The sequence below is a fragment of the Lonchura striata genome, chromosome 1 (genome assembly GCF_050655825.1).
Source record: "Lonchura striata isolate lonStrDom1 chromosome 1, ASM5065582v1, whole genome shotgun sequence".
Lineage (NCBI taxonomy): Eukaryota > Metazoa > Chordata > Aves > Passeriformes > Estrildidae > Lonchura > Lonchura striata.
The window spans coordinates 98,256,440-98,273,100 of record NC_140703.1 but is presented as its reverse complement, the minus strand read 5'-3'; the positions used below and the strand labels follow the sequence as shown (position 1 = coordinate 98,273,100).

The following is a 16,661-nucleotide window of genomic DNA, read 5'->3' as shown; positions in this document are numbered from 1 at the left end:
TGGTCTCTGCATACTGGGACATGAGAAGTAGTTGAAATATCTGGCCACTAAAAGCAGAGGAACATTTTTCTGTAAAGAAGTAGGTTTCTAAACTTTCTTCAAACTTGTGAAATATGGGTGGTAGGGCAGTCATAAAAGTCCAAGCTTGCAGTGTCTGTTTATGTAGGACTTCCAATAATGTGAAATTGTTTGGAAGTAAGGTTTATGATAGTGCTGCCACTTCACAGGGAACATTGGAGTAGGTGAAAAGAAGACATGATTTTAGATTCTAAGTCAAAATATGCTCTATTTGCTTTCTCCTCTTCAATACGTATATATACACAAAGTGAATAGGCAGAAATAATTTTGTAAAAGTATGAAGTTTAACATTTGTCAAATTATACCAGTTTTAGGAGGAGCTTGTGGTTCTGAGTTTAAGCATGAGAGTACCAACGTGATAATATGTACTAACTCAGACTTTTATACAAGGTATGATATAAGTTAGTCAAACGTCATTTTTCAACTGTGTTAATGTTAATGAAATACAATTTGGCAGTAGAACTCATCCACCCAGTGTGTACTAGAAATTTAATTTGTGCCTTTCTGCAGAAAGAGATGTGTTCTCTTGCTTGATCTTAACAAAAGGTTATATTGAAAGGAATGATTTCAAAGCAGATGACAAATTACTGAAAAGACATTTTTATTGTACAATAGCATGCTCCCACAAAGAAAAACAAGGAATGAGTGGGACACAGCGCTATTCCCCTCCAGCATTCTCTAACACTAATTTAAGGGAAAACACATTAAGAGACAACATTCAGTGGATTTATTCTTTTCTTTAGAAGAATCTTAACAGGTTCTTTTTTTTTTTTTTTTTTTTATTTTTTTTCTTGGGCAAAAAAATCCATTAGCAACATTAGGACATGCAAGATACTTGATTTATAGAGACAGAAATTATAAAAATGTGTTGGAAATCTGTTTGAAAGAAAATTGTGAAACAACCCAGAGTTTTAGTCCAAGTGTAGATGAACCAGCCTGACCTCCTTAGTCAGCCTTTATGTGGAATATCAGAATTTTCAGATATTCCTAGATCTGATAATGCAATGATAAGGAAAACATATCATAATGTGATATGTTTTCAAGATGCTAATTATCTAAATCTGTTCTGATACCATAGTTCTTGACTTTTACTGAAAGCAGTGAAACTTTCCCTGCTTTTTTCACAAGTTTGTATGCTCTGAACTTCTCCATTTAATGCCTGAGATTTCTAATGCAGTCAATGCAGTACATATGTATTTAGATATTTATTTGCAAATAAGTAATTTTTATTCTTACTGAAGCAAGTGAATTGACATTGGCAGTGACATTCAATACCTGGCCCAGGAGGCTTTTGTTGAGACCTGAATCCAGAGACCTTTGCTTGGTCCCACCTCCCAGCAAACAAATGCAGCGCAGCAATTTCCTGGGTCTTTCCTTACTTTGTATCCGGGCAAAATTTTGGTGAAACTCAAGAAACTGCAGTCATACAAAATCTTCCTCCAGCAATTACATTATTCCAATTGAAGATTTTGCACGTGGGCTTCAAACTCACAATTTTTTTATTTGGAAGTTGCAGGCTACAGCTGGGATAATACATACTTATACAATTCATTCTTTGTGACTGGTTTATGGTAGATGTTTTTACCAAATATCAGGTTTTATACAGAATTTGTATTTCAAGTCTGGTTGTCTTGTCCCATATCTGAGTTTTTAACAAATAACATAAAGTTGAAACTTGTGTCTCTGGTGTCTGGGTGAGATAGAACATTTTCCCTTGTATTTCTGCTGTGTTATCTATGTGAACAAGCATGAGTAGAAATGCACAATTGTCAAATATGCTAATTTGTCCTGCTTTCTAATTTCCACTTGCTTAAATTCTAATTTTAAAGGGCTGTGTATTTGGAGAATCTTTTGATTCTTCAAGTATGGGGATTAGTCTTAACCTTTGTCATGACTTTGCTAGCATTTACAAGCATGTGCCTTTGATCATTAGAGTTGCTGTGAAAAGGAAGAAAAGAAGCACAAACATTTGGCATTTTCTGCTTGCAGATGTCCTACACATCATCTCAACTCATCTTTCAGCTTCCATTCTGTAGTGTCACTACCCTGAAAAAATTTAACTGCCTTTCCCTGAGTCCAATATTTCATTCAGATAAGTAGAGGCATCCTTTTCTCCTCAGAAGGGAAGAATTTTTGTTTGAAAACTTTGATTTTTAGTTGGTTCTAAGTGCAGATTTAATTTTTTCTCTCTGTATCTGTTCTTATTTTTGCTATTTCACAAGATGTGTCTTTTATACTAGGGGGGATGATAGCCTATGGCACACTGAGAAGATTGTTTGGGACTTTTGCCTTTCTTTGAGTTTCTGAAATGAGTAAAACAAACTGCTCATCTTGGTAAATACAATAGTTCCTGTGAAGTTTTTGTCTGCTTGTTTCTTTAACATTACACAATATTTTCAAACTCTTTTTTTTTTTTTTTTTGATTGCAACCCAGTTGGTGAGCCATCCTGATTTTCATTTTTGTTTTAGAGTATATGTTTTTATAAAGCATGGCCAGTCAAGCATATGTTCAAAATGGCCATATTTCCTCTTGAATGTAATAAGGCTTCCAAAATAATGACAATCGTAAGGATATTCTGAGAGAAAACTTTTTAAAATGTCTATGCATCTATAAACTCCATCTTACTGAAGAATTAAGTCTGTCTAAAATACTAGGGTGACACCAAAGTTGTTGTTGCTATTTATAAAATAGGTTAAATATCTGTTAGTAACTGATATATCTAGTTAGGCAGAATTAAAAGAAAAAAATTACTAAATGCCTAATGTTTCATTATTTATCTGTTCCTGGCGTACCCACACTGAGGCATTCCCACATCATGGCCTTGGCCAACTCTTAAAACACAGCCGTTTGGTGGCTTTTTATGACAGTTTCATTTAATTGATCTTTACTTTATTTTTGTTCTGGTGTTTCTGTTCTATGGTGAGACAGACACTCTGTGAAGACTGAGCATATCTGTAACTGTAATTACCTTTTTTATATATAGTGCTGTAGTCTTTTGTTGAATAATTTTTATTTGCATGGGAAACAAGGAAATTATTTCTTATGGAGCTTTTGTGCATGTAGTGATACAGTATCCTAATATAATCAAAGAATGACCCTCTGTAGCATAAAAGCAAATACAATAGCAACACTTTTTTCTTATCATATGAAACAACTAGTGGACTCTTCTTTGAGCAGAGGGAGTTGGGCTAGATGCTCCCAGAGGTCATTTCCAGCTTTAACTATTCCATGAAGTAGCTATAGGTATCATCTTGAAGTACTATACCAATTAGAAAACAGACCCTCTGATTGTTTATAATATGTGCTTATTTGGACAACACATTTCTTACCAGGCAAATTAAGGGATTTAAGAAGAAAAATTGAAAAGAGGGGATATGAAATGTGAAACACAAAAGGAAGAGTAGGCAGATACTCTCTTCATTATCCAACATAAAAAGTCTATTTCCTTTGAAATGCAGATTTTGTTTAAAAGAGGAAAAGTAAGAGAAGCTGCATTTAATTCATATTCAGGTTGATGTGAATATTTTAAAGGAATGGATAAAACACCTTGGAGGAGGGGGATGTGCTAATTTTAGGTTTGCACAGGCTGTTTTTTGAGCTGCAAGAAAGTATAATTTAATTCTTAGCAGTCTACATCAGTAAGGAGCATTGCAATTAGGATTGATACTTATTTGGTCACTTTATAATTGCAGGTGACTTTATTCACAAGGGGACATCAATTGCACTTTTGGAATTCATGGTTGTAAGAGGAATACAGAAAAAAATTATAAATTACTCTAAACTGAGTTGTGATATGACCATATTGTTACAATTGCAAAGAGTTATGCCAGTGTTAATTTGCACACTAGCTACCCTGCTAAATGATGTCCTCGTTTTTTTTTGATTTACATTCACACTCTCTTGTGAGAGGCTGCCTTAAGTCCATGGATGAGAATTAAATAAATCACTTTTTCTCCTCTCCTTTGAAACTTGTAATTTACTTTCAACTGTTCTTCTACCATTCTTGTAGTTCAGTTGGCTGGGCTTTCTCACAGTGAGCATTCACTTTTAGCAATTGTTCAGAGGTCAGGTTAGTGCAGTGCTAACCAGGTAAATTCTCCTTCTAGCCCCAGACATACCTTTCCTTCAAGCTGGACTGCAGATTCTGGTTTGTGCATTATGCTTTCTGGGATTCTTACAGTACGACTGAAGAGGTTTTTGTCCCCCAGCTGATTATAATTTCTTTCCACTCTGCACTATCCCCATGATTACTGGTTCTTCACTGCTGCTCCAGTGAGCACATCCTAACCTGTTTCAGTCAAAAGAAGTTAATCTGGACAAATGCACAGTTTTTGATAATCAGCCTAATTTTGATTGGAAAAAGTCAAAAGATCCACCTGCCTCAGGGTACAGTATTCTGTTCTGCAGAGTGCACAACAGATTACAGAGGGTGAGATATGGGGATCACCACAGCAAAATCTGAGTGTAGTACTTTAGGCTTGGGGATGCTGTGCTGTCACCCAGGGAAAGAAAATTATTTTAAATACTATTTAAATAGTGGGTAGCTCATAGGTAACTCAGGTAGGAGTAAGGTTCCTTTGATTCACCTGCAGTTGAGAAATGCACATTCTTATTGCTGATAAACTTTAAGTTGTCTTGGCAAGTTCTGTGCTGTCTGTATTCTATAACGTCCCCGGATCTGTAACATGGAATAATATATTGTAGCATGAAGTATTTCAGTGAACATAAGAAGCTTGCACTGTCCAGTGTCTTTGTTAGGAGTCTGCCCCAGCTCAAATCTGGTATGAATTGATGTAAATCAGCAATGAGAGACAGGAAAAAAAGAAGTATGAGTACACAGCACATTAACAGAATAGTGTCCAAGGGCAGCTGTGGTGGAAAGAAGGCTTAATTTCTTGTCAAATGTTAGTCTTAGTTTTATATATATTTTTTTTTCCCCAAGTAAGAATAAGACAGGAAAGTTATTTTTAGGCTACACATGCAGGCATGTAGGGTGCTGGTCACTAGTGTCTTTTTGGATTATTATCACCACTGAATTCTATAATTATATTTCATGGCATCTGGTCTACTACAAGGAGGAAAGAAAGAGTAGAAAATAACACAACAATGAAAAATACTCATGATACTTTCTACCAAGAAAATAATGTTTTTTACAATTTCTTCTAATTGTATCAGTTGACGTTTTATTGTGCTAAGTAGGTGAAGGATTATACTATGGTATAAATGGCTTTCCCAAAGTGGAAGCTTTACTGGCATATTTATGGACTATTCCATGTGTTATAATGTAAGATATGTTCATTTTTTGCTAGATTTGCATTTTGGATTAATTCTGTGTTTTTTCCCTTCTTTTGGATGATAACTGACACCATAATAAACTGATAGGAGTGAAAAAACTCTTCCATAGTTTGTTTTTCTATTTCCAGCACTACAGCTAGATAGATAAAGAGCTTGATTCTTCTTAAATATACCATCAACAGTTCTAATAGATTCTTTTAAATTGATGTCCTATTAATAATATTTGATAAGTTAATTTCAATTTATAATATATACCTGTCTGTTGTGAACAGTGACTGTGTTGATTGTAGTAAACTCCTACATGGCTAACAATAGACAGTGAACTTCTTGCAGTTTATGGGTGTAATGTCTTTTGATAACACTTGGCATAATGGAATAAGAAAATGACTAGTAGATGGGTGGCCTACATAGTATTTTTCCTTCTTTCACCTCTATATAAGTCCTTGTCATCCTGACTGAAGGTGCCACATGCTGCTGTGTAAATCATCTCAGTCTTTTTAGTGATGGTGGTTGAAGTTGATTATGGAGATGTGAAATGTATAATATTTATTTCCTTTATTGTGACCCAGAATGTAAAAGATACAGTAATAAGATTAAGAGGAAATCAAATGCTTTACTTCTCTTCCCTGTGAAACTAAAACTTCTGCTCTATTTTATGTTGGTCTCCTGTGTTTTCTTAGCTTCAGTAAAAAACTAGCTTTCATGTTCATATTTAAATCAGCTGTAGGAGACTAAGGAGCTACAGAGTGAGTCTGAGACAAATCTAATTTAGAGTTCAGATTGAATAATTTAATACTGAAGCATCCTCTGCATGTCAGCTGAGTGTGGGAAACAATCATAGCTAACTTTTTCAAATATGCAAGGTTGGGCGATGAAGGAAGCATTTGGGTAAGCCCATAATGATCATTCTTCTAATTTTCTTTGAAAGCAAAACAGGTCTGGCCTAGCTGGATATTATTTAAGCTGTCAATTGTTCTAATGTGTCTTACAATTATGATGAGGAAAGAATTGACATCAGAAACCATCTGTAGCAGCTCTTGTGCTTTTTGAGTTAGCATAGAGGGGTGGTTACATAATGAAATAATCTACAAAGTTGTCTGCCAAGTCTTTGATCTGTGGATCTTGCTTTTTTCTAGATGACATGTCTCCTAAAATTAAGACAATATGCAAAACATATTGTATGACTCACAAAATCAGAAGTGAAGTTAATATATTGTTGTTTCAGTCTCAGGGTATTTATACTAAAATTGACTTCAAAATTTCTTTACATGATTTTCCATGATTTTTTCACTCAACAGGCAGAATTAATGCAACAACAGTTTGCCTGCCTAACAAAAATATGCAATATGACAAATTCAAAATAAAAATACAGATTGAACTTATGTGCTTTGTGATGCACTAAAAGCGCGGTAGCTGTGACAATGTGACACCTTCAAGCTTTCAGGGAGAAATTCTTGCTGTGTCCTAAATCCCAGACTAGGACATTGCATTAATTTGTTCTCAAGGCTGAGATAATACTTGAATCTGTTTCAATGTGATTGGGAAATTATTTGAAGCACTTCTACCCTTCAGAGGAAAATATTTTGTGTGGGAAAGGCACAGAAGAGCAGAGTGTTCTGGAGTGCTGCTCCCCACGTGGAGTCAGCTTTCTTCCCTGAGCATCCAGAGTCTCTGCAGACGCAGAGGCAGGTCTGCATCTAGGCATGCATTTCCTTCTCTTGCCGTGTAACGTCAGATTCCCTGCATCCCATAAATCTTGTTACCAAGCTCCCAACCAGCCAGATACAGTTGGAGAAGCTGATGGGTGTGCAGGAATGTTGGGTGAGGCCATCAGGCTTGGGGGGAAGGAGGGAGGGAGAGAGGACTTAAGGTAAAGGCCAAGCTGGTGGGCATCTCTTCTGTCACAGTAACTTGACAAGTCTATTGTTTCACTCTTCTTGAGTGCAAATCAAGAGAAGTCATCTATTGCCCAAATCATAAACAGACTTCCTAGGGGAAATCACATTTGAAATTCTTTGAGAACTATTTCAGGAGCTTCTTCAGCACTTTTACAGAAGTATTGTGCAGTGCAGAAGTACTAGTACTATACTAATATTGCTTCCATCATATCTCTACATATGTTAGACTTTCTAAGACAACCAAACATGAGAAAATATAAACTCTTGTGTATGTGCCTTTCTATTTTTGCAATAGGAAAGTCCTGTTAAGTTTTTGAAAATCTCATTGCTTGCTATGCACCACAAATCCTCATAAAAATGTAATTGCATGTAATTTATGCACATTCAGTACTAGACACAACTATATAATTAATCAGTGTATCAACCTGAATTTTTTTTCGCATCTGTTGTTGGAATCAACATATTGCGGAAGCTATACTTATAATCTGTACATATGTACAAACAAACGTTTTGAAGAGGAGGCTGGTGTGTTTCAAATTTATATAAGATTATTTTTCTCAACATCTTTTCCTGTTTATTAAACTGTAATGATGTTACATAATTTGGAGTCAAAGTAAGGAACTGTTGTAAATATAGATTAAGATTTCATCAGATATTATCAATAAACCTAGTCTAAATTGAATGTCTGGGAACAATTCCAACTTTTATCAAATCACACAACTATTTTATAATATTTCAGAGAAAAATAACAGGAAACAAGAAAATGTAAACTTATAAGTTAAGTTTTCAACAGGTCTTGGAATTTTTGAGTGCCAAACATGTTTTGTATGCTGAATCTATTGACCAAAATCCTTTTTGAATTACAAATTATTTTCAGTCTGAAAGCCTGTTGTTAGGGAAATGCAGCCTGTGAATGCTAATTTGGATCTACTTCAGCAATTAAGAACTGTAGTTTGGGCTGGACACATTTTCTGTGAACGGTTCTTTATAATAAATTTGTGAATACAACACCTAGAAGTTATGCTAATCAAGTTACTATCAGGTTTAACAAACAATGTTAGTAATTAAACGCAGTATTTTTGAAACTGGTAAAAAGGCCTAGAAACTACTACAGTTGCAAAGTTGTTGTAGAAATTTGTGTATTCTATATTGTTAGGAAGCTTCAGAAGACAAAGTTCACTGTTAAATCCTGTGCAATAATTTAGGTACTCGTTGAAAGGTATAGACAAGAACTATAAGGACACAAGATTAAAAAAAAATCACCACTTTATAGACATTTTTACAATAAAATACAAACATTTACATACAATATTTATTGCTTTAAAATTGCTGAAGTTTAGTAAACAAAGTTTTGAATGTTTCATATTTTGCCATTATGCTGAAAATGTGTTCCTCTGTGTAAAAAATTATCCATTAATCCTTCACTGTAAAATGTAAAACTAATTGCACTGGAAAGAGATAGTAGGACAGAATTGCAACTTTTATTTAAAGGGCAAGCTTTTTCTCTCCTCAAGTAAACAAATGCATAAAGAGAGTTGAACAACTTAAAACTTTTACTTTAGAAGCTGCTGAAGAAAAAATGAAAACTTGGATAAGTACTTACAAAAAATTAATTCATTCAAACAACAGAGATGGTAAATGAGTGGTGAAAAAAGTCCTTTTGTGATTAATAGTCTCAGTTTTCCACTGTCTATTATCATGATGTGTATGATACGATCAAAAGTTATCTTTCAAGACTCAATTAAAGCAATTATAGCTGCACTGAAAGCCTGCTGAAGTAAATGCAGATATCATTGATGTCAGTTGACTTTGATTCTAAGCCTTATTGGCTACTTGTGATTATCTTTTTCAGTTTTAAAAATCTTACTTCTTATGATAGAGTTTTCGAAATGCAATCCCCTACCCTTCCTCTGATTGTTTTTCATTTGGCCAGTGATATATCTTAATTTCTTCCATTTTAAGCTTTTCAGTATTTGACAAATGTACCAGTTTTAGGAAAGATTTCTGTTTCTATTTTTCTGTCTCCTTCAGACTGGATTCTTCATGTTGCTGAGAAGCACTTGAGAAACTTCTGAGCTTTTTTTAAAGAGAATTTCTGAAAACAGTTGCATATGCCTAAAACTCTTGTGAAGATGCAGATCAAAGAGTGTGTAGTTGGCATGGAGGGTGAGATATTGTAGAGTGGTAAAAGGCAAGTGCAGTTCACAGCTTGGCTGAGATTTGGAAATTCTTGCTGCGGACCATGGAGGCCAGAACTGAAACCTGATAAATTCTCCAATTCCCATAATTTCTTGCTTTCTTGCTTTCATGTGGGATTAGAATAAAAAGATTGACTTTGCTCCTTAATACAGGTGTCAGTTTGAAAATAAAGTAAGAAGTTGAGATATATGCAATATATTATTTCAGACACTATTGTCCAGCCTTAAATTGTATAAGTTTTTGCCTGAATTAGTAGCAAATTAAACAGTATAAAATTGATTTAATGAATAGATTTTAATTTCTGTATGAAAATTTGTTTTATAGACCAGTCATAAGCAGCATGCTGACAGTAGTGTCTTCTTTGTGAGTAAATTTTCTTAATTGCTTAAATTTATTGCTTAAATTTATGTGTCTGTATTTGAGAAAAATAGGGCAAATTGTGCTTTATTATTTTAAAATACAATACTCCTTTTTTTCAGGATTATGGCAGCTGTTCACATCTTCTAAATGCAAGAGAGAAAAAATAATTAGTCCTTCATTTTTTGTTTATTTAATGGTCCCAAATTATTTTTCAGTTTAGTAAAAGGATGAAGAAAAAAGAAAATTTTCAAGACATAATTTATTTTGGGGTTGGCTGTCCATAAGGCTGTTTTCTGTATCAGTGGATGTGAAAGGAATTCTTCCCTTTCCTCAGCTCCTGGTCCCATCCCAGTGCTTTATGTTGACTTGGCAGTGGGCAAGGTGGTCAGCTCACACATCTGGCTGGAAGCTGCTCGGGCAGAGGAGATGAGCAGGTGGAGGCTTGTCAGCACTGCCAGCCTGAAAGTGTGTTTGCTTTTTAAACTGAAGCACTAAATAGCAAACACAATGGGCAGCCCAGACAGAGTGGGAGGACAGAAGCAGATCTTCTGCCCACAGTCGGTTTGGTTTATGCTGTTCTTGAAGGTACACCTGCTCATCTCTGCCAGCTGCTTGCTCACTGGTTATGAAGGACAGTGGGAGTGACGTCTCCTGTCACTTGCAGTACTTAACAAATGGGGGTGACAATGCCATTTCTTGACTTCATCTTGACTAACACTTTTGTATGCTGATTGCTTTGTAAAGACACCATCTCTCATTCCCAAACTGAATTAAATGAGTGGGAAAACACTGTTGTTCTGTTTTCCTATCACTTGGTTTGTGCTTGGTTGGAATGGCTCTACAAGAAGCAAGGCACTGGAAGGTAAAGCCCACTACAGGTCTTGTACTGTGCATGATCTGCATAAAGTTGAATAAAGCTTTTGTAAGGCATTAGCGTAATTTGGAGGGAGTGGTGGTGGAGTGTGTGGAGCTAAACAAAAAACACTGAAAAGCTTTAGCATATACACACTCTCAAGCATATTTATATATAGGGAGAGGATGGTAAGTATTCCTGACTGATGATGTGTTCCTTGAGTAGACTTGGAAAGTAAATGCCACTGTTTACTCTGCTATTGCATTCCTATGTTTTTGAAAACACGTTTCAAACATGAAATGTCCCTATCTTCTATACTATGCATTTTGTTATATTAGTCAAAGTGATCCTTTTAAAGCTATATTTGTGCTTATTTTTTTAAAAGAAATCTTGCTGTAAAGTAGTTGTCATTTAGGAAAAAAACAGTAAAACGCTGTGATGGGGGAAATAGCTTTTGGACACTCATATAGGAAATGTAATGATTGATTGTCCTTCTTGGGAATAACTGGATGAGTTTGAGTTATTAATATTGCACATAACAAAGTTCAGGGTATTTTCTTCTTCTGAGATATTACATGGAAGTTTGCAGAGTAAATGAAATTTAGTTCTACTATTACAGTGGGAAAGGGCAAAATGTGCCAAAAGTATCCATGAAGGAAATAAAATAAAGCTCTTAAAAGAAAGTCTTAAATTATAGTATTTGCAGTACAAGTCAGTTACTTGAGAACAGTTAGTGCTAATAAATTAGCTTAAAATGCATTACAGATGAGGCTGGTATGTTTTTTCTCTTCAACTTCTTGGATTGGATTTGTGCCTGAAGAGATACGGTGATATTTTTCCAGAACTGAGCTATAGCAGTTTTTGGCTAGAAGTGTTCTACTTTAAAAAATACTTTAATGGCCTTAACACCGTACCTTTGTCAGACTGTTGTCAGGTCCAGGAGAGGAGACAAATATAGAATTTTATCAGCAGCTGGTTTGGCAATATAGAGCTTTTCAATACTCCTCTATCAAAATACTTACAGGGATGTAATTACAATGGCATAAAAGGACTTTTACTGGCACAAACTATTTCAATTTAACTGTAATCGGTTCTGCCTTTAAGAGCACATTTTATGGTATTGTAAGATTTGTCTAGATTAGAATGACTTTGTATGTATCATGTGTCTTAGTAACCAAAATAAAGCCTGAGATATACTCAAGAAGTTTAGATTTTATAACACAGATGAAGTCCATCTCTGCCTACAGTGATGCTTCCTTGCTTAAAAAGCACTTAATGTTGAAAATATCTTGATGTATTTGTTCGTCTTTTTTGGTCATCTTCAGGCCTGGAAAAGACTGCAGTAGTTACACTGAGCAAGAAAATGCATGAAAGAAATGAGAAAGAAGTAAGTAAATCTACTGTAATGGCCACAGTTTAGAATAATTGAATCTTTAAGCTACTTTTTAGTGTCTGAAGGGAAATAATATTCATAGAAGGAAACTAAAAAAGACATTATTTGAAGCTCCTAAAAGTTCAGGTATAGATTAGTCTAAGAGGTTAAAATTAAAAAGACAGATGTATTTGGACAATGAGCTGTGACAGCTGTTACTGCTCTTGCCTTTTGTTAGAATATGACTAGAAAGATTGTTTATGTAAGTGGCTTGGCCTAAATGTTGTTTCGGAATTTGTGCCAAATACATAAATTATTCTTAAGATACTTTGAGCCAAAATCTGTCTCCTTGATTGCCTAGGCGGCTTCTACTAATTTTAATGAAGATTGCATGTTTTAATTGAAGCACAAAATTGGGTCTCTGATACTGAGATTGTTTCTATATGAATGTGTAAGCAATTTTAGATACTTGAAGAGCACATTTGTCAGATGCATGCAGACTTTTATAGTGTTCCATTAGGCAACTGTAAAATGCAGAACAGAGGGATTATATTTCTTCAGTCAGGCATTATTCAGATGTTTTTAGTTGTCAAATCCTGAAATATTCTTAATTCTCATGTATCTAAAACCTCTGGTCAAAACTTTTTGAGCTGTTCCCTAAAAGGGTTGTTTTTTTCCTGATTTGATTTGTAACAATCAGCATTTACAATAAAGACTGTATATCTATTCTATGTTATAAGTAATTCTATAAACATTTTCAGTGTACTAGTAGTTTTGCCTCTAGGCCATGACAATTTTTCATGGTGGTAGGAAACTTTTGTCTAACTGCCTTGTGGAGGTTAGTGGAAATAGAGAATTAGTTTTTTTATTATACATTATCAATTCATGCATTTATTCAGACAAATATAGGGTGGTTGCCCTAAGGTGCATCTATATTAACCTCCAGCAATTTGCCTAAAGAAGTACTGTAGAAAAAGTAACATAACAAAAGGACAATTGGCTTGAATAAACAAAACTTAGCGTCTTGATGGTTTCATATATAGACCTAAACATATTTGAAATGTTGCAGGAATATAAAATTATATAAATTAAAATTTGGTTGAGGAAATAAATATTTTAATAAAAATATTTAAATAAAATATTTAATATTTAATAAATACTTAATAAATACTTAAATAAAAATTGGTTGAGGGAGTAAAATCATGTAGCATGTAAAATCATGTGACTGGTGGTGAAACAGATTATATTTTATTGTCTTAAGTACAGCATTCTCTTCTTGAGATGTTTTCTATCTACTTTTCTGAGTGTTCTTGTATTTAAGAAACAGAATATAGCTACAAGATTAAAAATGTCTGCCTGAAATAGTTATTACAGAAGTATTCTGTTTTCAGGAATATTCTGGACTATTGCAGTTGCTGGGTAAGACGTGGTTACTCAAGGCTGTAATTCCACCATGCCAATCAAATTAACAATACTTTGATCACTGATAGGATTTGAAATTCAGACGCCTGAATCTTGAATTCTGTACAATTATTATGTGATGGAGAGATCCAGACTTGTGTCAACAAGGTTCAAATTAGTAACCTGCAGAGAGATAATTATCCTGCCCTGTAGAAAGCACCTGGGTGTCATCCATTGAGTGTTTCCTCACATGCCATTGACTGTATTGATGAGATCTCCATCAGCTAATGACAAGTTCAGTCCCTGTCTCACCTGTCTCATGCAGCTTAGATATCTGAGACTGAATCCTGCAGAAGGGCCATATTGTTTTTTAGACATGAACACCTGGTTCCATTGGAGCCTCTTTAGAGTTCTGGGGGCATCCATGGGGGGCTGGCAGGTGTGAGATACCTGAGAAAAAGTGTTTGGCTTTCAGGAGCAGCAGCTGGAAGCTAGTTGTTATTATATTGGGTATAGGTATCCGTGAATGGGCAATGGTCCTTGGTACTTTCTTTCCTGATGTTTGGTTTTAAAAGGAGAATTTAACTAATAAAGAAAATCCCTAGAAGATTTCATTAAAAGAGCTATGGAGAAAATAAAGCTATTAGAAAATAAAAAACATGGTAATATCCTGACTGAGTGGAAAGCTGCAGTATTTGCTTACACATTAATTTACCCTCAAGGATGTACTGCAGTCCTTGCAGATGACTTCACACAGAAAGGTTTGCAGGACTTTTTTCCTTTCCACCTCCTTTTCTATTTCTCTCATCAATTGTGCCATTGTTTTCTTTCTTCCAATTGCAGGTAGTCCTCCAGCCTGCCATCTTATCACTCCTGCCTAACCTAACCTTGTTTTTATTGAGATGTGTGGTTTAAAAAAAAAATCATCCAGTTAGAGTTGCTGCAGCTCCAGGGCTCTCAAGTAAAGATTTTTCAGGATTGTCAAGTTTTGCAGTTTACAATGACAGTAACTACAGGCCAGCTCACAGCTACATGCTTTCTATACAACATTGAGCATTCTGGTACTCTTATCTAGACATGCCTTACTGTGAGATTTAGGATGCCTCTGAGCAATCAGAGGAAGTCAGTTCCTGAGATTGGTGGGCACCTGCAATCTGTGCTGATTTAATCTGGAATTATGACTTCTGGTTCAGACCCTTTGGCTGTAGTTCATTAACTGGTGTGCATTTCCTTGCATATATTTGCATAAAAAGGCAAGCTATCTATTTTGTCTGCCAGCATAGTGCAATGCAGTGTGCTGCTTTCAAGACAGTTGTTCTCTGGGGGCTTAATGCCAATTTACTTCCATAATCTTACTCTCTGCTTCCTCTGAGAACTTGCTCAAGAGTCCTATTAAGATGAATGTCAGAAAACTGGGTGAAGCATTACATATCCCAAATGCCCACTTAACATTTTTTTTTGCTGTGCTACAGCATCACCTTTATCATGATTATATTCCATTTCAGAGTCATAGAATCATTTAGATTGGAAAAATCATCACATTCAAGTGTTAAAGATAATTTCCTCATCTTTACATCTTCACACTGTGATAGCTCATTTTAGGATGTCTACAAGTGTGTTACTCTGAGTCTTTGCCTTTATGTATTGCAGTTCATGACAGGAAAGATCAGTGGGTTTGAATAGCATTTGAAATCAGTTGATAATTAATTAAAATACACAGCTTCCAAGTTAAAGTTAAAAAACCCCATACCTATTGACCCACAATTCTAGAGTACTTTTAAGAATGATGTGTGATACATATCACCTAAATTTCAAATTTAAGAAAAGCTTTGGAAGAATTTTGTTTGCCCAGCTATCAATCTAAGTTTATACAGTGATGAAATGTAGTGATGCCTGTTTGAGCTGCAGAGGTGGACTATAAAATTCATGTGTACTGAAAGCAGAGTGTGCTCCTGTGGTGCAGTGTGTGACAGTCTGGACAGCCAAATTGTCTTCCCTTCTGCCTTGGAAGTAGAAATGCAAGTAGAAATGCCCAGTAGTCCCAGACTATTGACAGTGAAAATGTATCCAGCTCGACTCTTCCAGCACAAGGCTGAAGTTTCATTTAACAGTTTATGTCCTATGACAGTTTAATCAGATCTATTTATTTATTAACTCAGCTGCCAGTTTGTCCTGTTTACCTCTCAATACCATAATGTTAACCTGCATTACTCAGCCTTGGAGGGAAAATCAGATATTAGTTGGTTTTTAGACTGTGATTTTATGGCTGGCTTGACCTGTTTTAAGTTCAGGCTCAGTTAAAGAGGTGTTTACAGACTCCTCCTTTTTGCCACAGTCCCCAGCACAGACATCTGATTTTTATGAGACTACTGAGTGAGTTGAATGGGGAAGTTTGCTTACCTAAAAACTGGTCAATTTTTTATCTAGAATCCTCTTTTAGCACATTTACATTAAAAGAAGTAGGTAAGTAGGAGCTAGTCCCAGTTCAGGACTGCCCTTGTTTTGATGGCATTATGTATTTAGATTTGCTTATGCTCATCACATAACCATAATCTAAAGCCCCCATAAGCATTAGAGAGAAAGGAATTTAGTATGGATCTGTAGTCTTCCTTGCTCATGTGTAGCATGCATTTAAAAGTAATAGGAGAGAAGGCATTTTTTTAAATAACTTGAAAGGAATTTGAAACAAAATAGCTATTTTAGATTTAATTTTTTCCCCCTCAACTAATATGTGAAACAGTCTAACCTTTAAAGTATTTTCGAGCAGTGTTTATTTTATAAATTTTCATGTAAACTATAAGAATTTTAGTAATTTTAATATTTCATTAGATTGTGTTAAGATACATAAGGAGATTATTCTGAAAGGATTCACATTGTCTCTTCACAAAAGATTCAATGAATACAATAGGGTTTCTAAACATGGGACAGAAAAAATTCAGTGCCTAAAAGGAATATATCTGAAAAAGTCAAGAAAAATGTAGAAAATTTGTCAGAATTTCCTGTAACTTTTTATCTTTTTCTTCCTGTGTACTTGGGATTAATGGAATTATAGCTTCTACTTTTATAGGACTAGGCAATATTTCTATTACATGAATAGAATGCAATCGTACAAGTACCTGTGAGAACACCATATTTGTTTGTTATTGCTGATCATCTTCACTGGTTTACTCTGAAATTTAAAAATATCCAAATTTATTGTTCTTA

General features: G+C 35.0%; 1 protein-coding gene across 2 annotated transcripts in view; it reads left to right on the top strand.

Moving 5' to 3' along the window:
• The window catches only part of ANOS1 (anosmin 1), a 119,864-nt gene that overhangs the window by 38,247 nt on the left and 64,956 nt on the right, over nt 1-16,661 (top strand). Inside the window, exon 1 of one of the 2 annotated variants that reach the window (XM_085584166.1) lies at nt 11,913-12,071. The exons of the other annotated variant lie outside the window; for it this stretch is intronic. Coding sequence (XP_085440292.1) covers nt 12,048-12,071 — 24 coding nt within the window. The 5' untranslated portion in view covers nt 11,913-12,047. Of the gene's footprint in view, nt 1-11,912; nt 12,072-16,661 lie in introns of those variants that run through there. 2 annotated transcript variants of the gene reach the window in all.